This window comes from Limulus polyphemus, unplaced genomic scaffold, assembly GCF_000517525.1.
Source record: "Limulus polyphemus unplaced genomic scaffold, Limulus_polyphemus-2.1.2 Scaffold4466, whole genome shotgun sequence".
NCBI lineage: Eukaryota > Metazoa > Arthropoda > Merostomata > Xiphosura > Limulidae > Limulus > Limulus polyphemus.
The window spans coordinates 27759-31143 of record NW_013670076.1 but is presented as its reverse complement, the minus strand read 5'-3'; the positions used below and the strand labels follow the sequence as shown (position 1 = coordinate 31143).

The following is a 3385-nucleotide window of genomic DNA, read 5'->3' as shown; positions in this document are numbered from 1 at the left end:
ACTGTCTGAAGGACATGGAAACTTTCACCATGTTCTGATCTTAATTTTTACAAATTGTTGATATTTTGATTTCCATAAGTTCACTAGTTCTTTCAGTTCTTTGCATGCTAAGTTGCTCGTATAAGGTGGTTCAAAAACAAGTGTTTCGTTTAATTACAATATATATTAAAAATGATTGATTGGTTTTTTAGAAAATTAAATCTCCTGACCAAGAAAATTAACTTATTTTAACACTGTATCTAAATTTGAAATTGGTACAGCAGTTTACAAAAGAGGGTAATAAACTAAAGATATTTAACGTTATGTTTCATTAAAGTTAAAACAAATAACATGAAGAACAAAATTTCTCTTATAAATATTATTTTCTTACTTATCAGTATTTTTCTCTTTATTATGAAAGTAATTTTAAATAATGTATTTGAAAAGTCATTGGTGTGTGCAAAGGAACCTGATTAAAAAAGGGAAGGGGGACCTTATTACTTAAGATAGTGTGTCTTTGAACTTGTATACTCCAATAATACAGGCCTTTCGTTTTAAAACCTTTAGCATTGTCAGTAAACACCTAACATCATGTATAAATATCTGAATAAAAATTATAGCACATTGAAAATCACTATTTAAAAATTAACTAAAATTAGTTCTTTTAGCAAGGATGTTGTAATGTTTTCATGACTAATCTACACAATATTAAGTACATGATGCTAACACTGGTGAAAAATGAACCTTTTTGGTTTTGATACATAATAATTTATAAGATTAGGCCTACAAGGGATCGAACTCTACTCGCTCTGATGGTAGGCCACGGTCCGGCATGGCCAGGTGGTTAGGGCGCTCGACTCGCAATCTGTGGATCCCAGGTTCAAATCCCCATCACACCAAACATGCTCGCCCTTTCAGCTGTGGGGGTGTTATAATGTGATGGTCAATCCCACTATTCATTGGTAAAAGAGTAGCTTAAGAGTTGGCGGTGGGTGGTGATGACTAGCTGCCTTCCCTCTAGTCTTACACTGCTAAATTAGGGACGGCTAGCGCAGATAGCCCTCGTGTAGCTTTACACGAAATTCATAACAAACAAACACAAGTGTTGTTCTGTTTTTAATAATCATTGAATATTTTTTTTAATTTGTTGGGTTTTGTCATTCACTTCAAAAAATATAACTAATAAATTCTTATTTGTAGATTTCAGAAGTTTAATTTTAAGTCAGTGAAGGCTAGTCGAAGTTCAACAATAAATCTGATTAGATTTGTAGTTTTTTACTTGTTTGTTTGGCAGTTAATTTCTAAGTAACATCTGTAGCTGAAGAAGAATGGGACCTGGCATGGCCTTGTGGTTAATACGATTGACTTGGCGTGGCCTTGTGGTTAGTACGATTGACCTGGCACGGCCTTGTGGTTAGTACGATTGACTTGCAACCTGAATAAAAACCTGCTGCTAAACAACCTCACCTTATTGGCCATGGGCACGTTATAACGTGACTGTCAGAATGGCCCAACATTTGGCAAAGTGTGCTACCGAACAGTTGTTCAAAATTAGTAATGGCAACAGATTTGTCTTAGTAGCTTTGTGATAAATAAATAAAGAAAGAAAACTATTGTAAATAAATATATTTTCGTACTCGGATGTTGTTGGCCTACTTTTTATGTAACCATCTCTTTCTTGTTTTCTGTTTGCATGATTACTTGAAGCTAATTCATAATGGTAGAAGTTGTTGTAACCAAAATAATTTATTAATCTGACACTAGAGGGAATACTATAGCAGTGAACTGAGGTATTTTAAGCAATATGCTATAACTGGTTGTCTGAAAGCTGTACGTCAATAAAAATAAAATTGATATAGGCATACTTTTAAAATGTACTCTTTGGTTGTTTTAAACTGTTGGATAAATTGTTTCTTTCTTTGAATTTCAGAAAGAACCAGGAATGAGGAAGAGACGGAAAAAAAAGGAAAGGGATGAAAACAAACCTAAACGACCACAGAGTGCGTACCTTCTGTGGCTGAACGAGAATCGTGAGGCAATCAAGAAAGAAAACCCTGGTATCTCCATCACAGAAATAACCAAGAAAGGTGGAGATATGTGGAAAGAACTAAAAGACAAATCGGTAATGACAAATAAATTAATAGCTGGGGGGGTGTTTACTGTAAGAGGGAACACAAAGCGTATTATAAACATAAGTATCAACCTCTCTATTTCAATTATAATTGAGAGTTAGACATTCCTAGTAAAGTTAAAAGTAACATCACTTAATTCTTTGCTGTTGCAGTGGTGCTAACTTGAAATGCATATGAGAAATGCTTGTTTTTTTATCACATGGTCTGTTTTATTCCACTAAATGAAAAATGGTACCATACAAAGGACTTCTTTGGTCATTATTCCTCAGTGGAATACTTTTGTTTCACTAAACCAGAACTACAAAACCCAAAGAAATTGTTTTACAACTGCTTTTCTGATTAAAACTTTAATAACATTGTTTTTAAAATACATTTTTAAAATAAAATAATCCAATTTATATAGTGAAAATATCACTTATTGATAAAATAAGTTTCATTTGTCATTGAAGTTAATTACTCTCTTCATTTTTGGTCTATGCTGTAATTCCACACCAGTAGAACTAAGGTTATAATGGCGAAGTTACATTAGTGTATTGAAAGAAACGAACATGGTAGCAACATAGATTTATGTGGAAGACGTTTGTGTACATCGTCTGTGTCACCAGGAGCATGACGATATCTAGCAGTTCCAACCTATTTTTCCATTCATATGTTTGTGAGTTTTAAGAACCAGATTGTTTATATAGATAAAAAGTGCACTTTCTAAATATTATTGTTACTAGAAAACCTACGTTCAAAACATTCAGAAGATGCCTATGAAGAATGTTTTGGGATTTATAAAAGAACTAAATGATAGTACGTACAAAATCTTAATCTATTTAAAGTATTTACGATTAAAGAAAGTAATAGAATATGTAAGCTTGCAGCTCTGTAGCTTGCCTTGATAAGTTTAATTTATATGAAAGGAAATTACAAGTAAAACTACACTGAAATAAGAAAAATTAGAAGCAAGAAATTGGGATTAATCACTGCAAATAAGAGAGTTTTATCAAACTGAATAGCTCTCATGTTTTTATTTTGGAGAGCAGGCTTATCCTTGTGGTTAGCATATGTGATTATGGATTATCTCTCTCAACACGGAGTCAGTCAATTTGACCGACCCCGTGACCTCTTTGTAGCCATTCAAAGTCTTTATAGATTTAATACTTGTAACTTTCAATATAGTGAGTATATCTTCACAAAATTTGGCAGTATTTCAATTAATATTATAAGTCTTTCACACACAAAAAATCGTATTTTTTTATTAAAATAAAATCAAAATTTGTCCATGAATA

At 32.5% G+C, this 3385-nt stretch overlaps 1 protein-coding gene across 1 annotated transcript in view; it reads left to right on the top strand.

Annotated features, from left to right (window-relative positions):
- Positions 1–3385, top strand: part of LOC106471197 (FACT complex subunit Ssrp1-like) — a 33323-nt gene that overhangs the window by 20793 nt on the left and 9145 nt on the right. The window contains exon 10 of the mRNA XM_013931787.2: positions 1910–2101. Within this exon, the coding sequence (XP_013787241.2) occupies positions 1910–2101 (192 nt within the window). The remainder of the gene's footprint in view (positions 1–1909; positions 2102–3385) is intronic.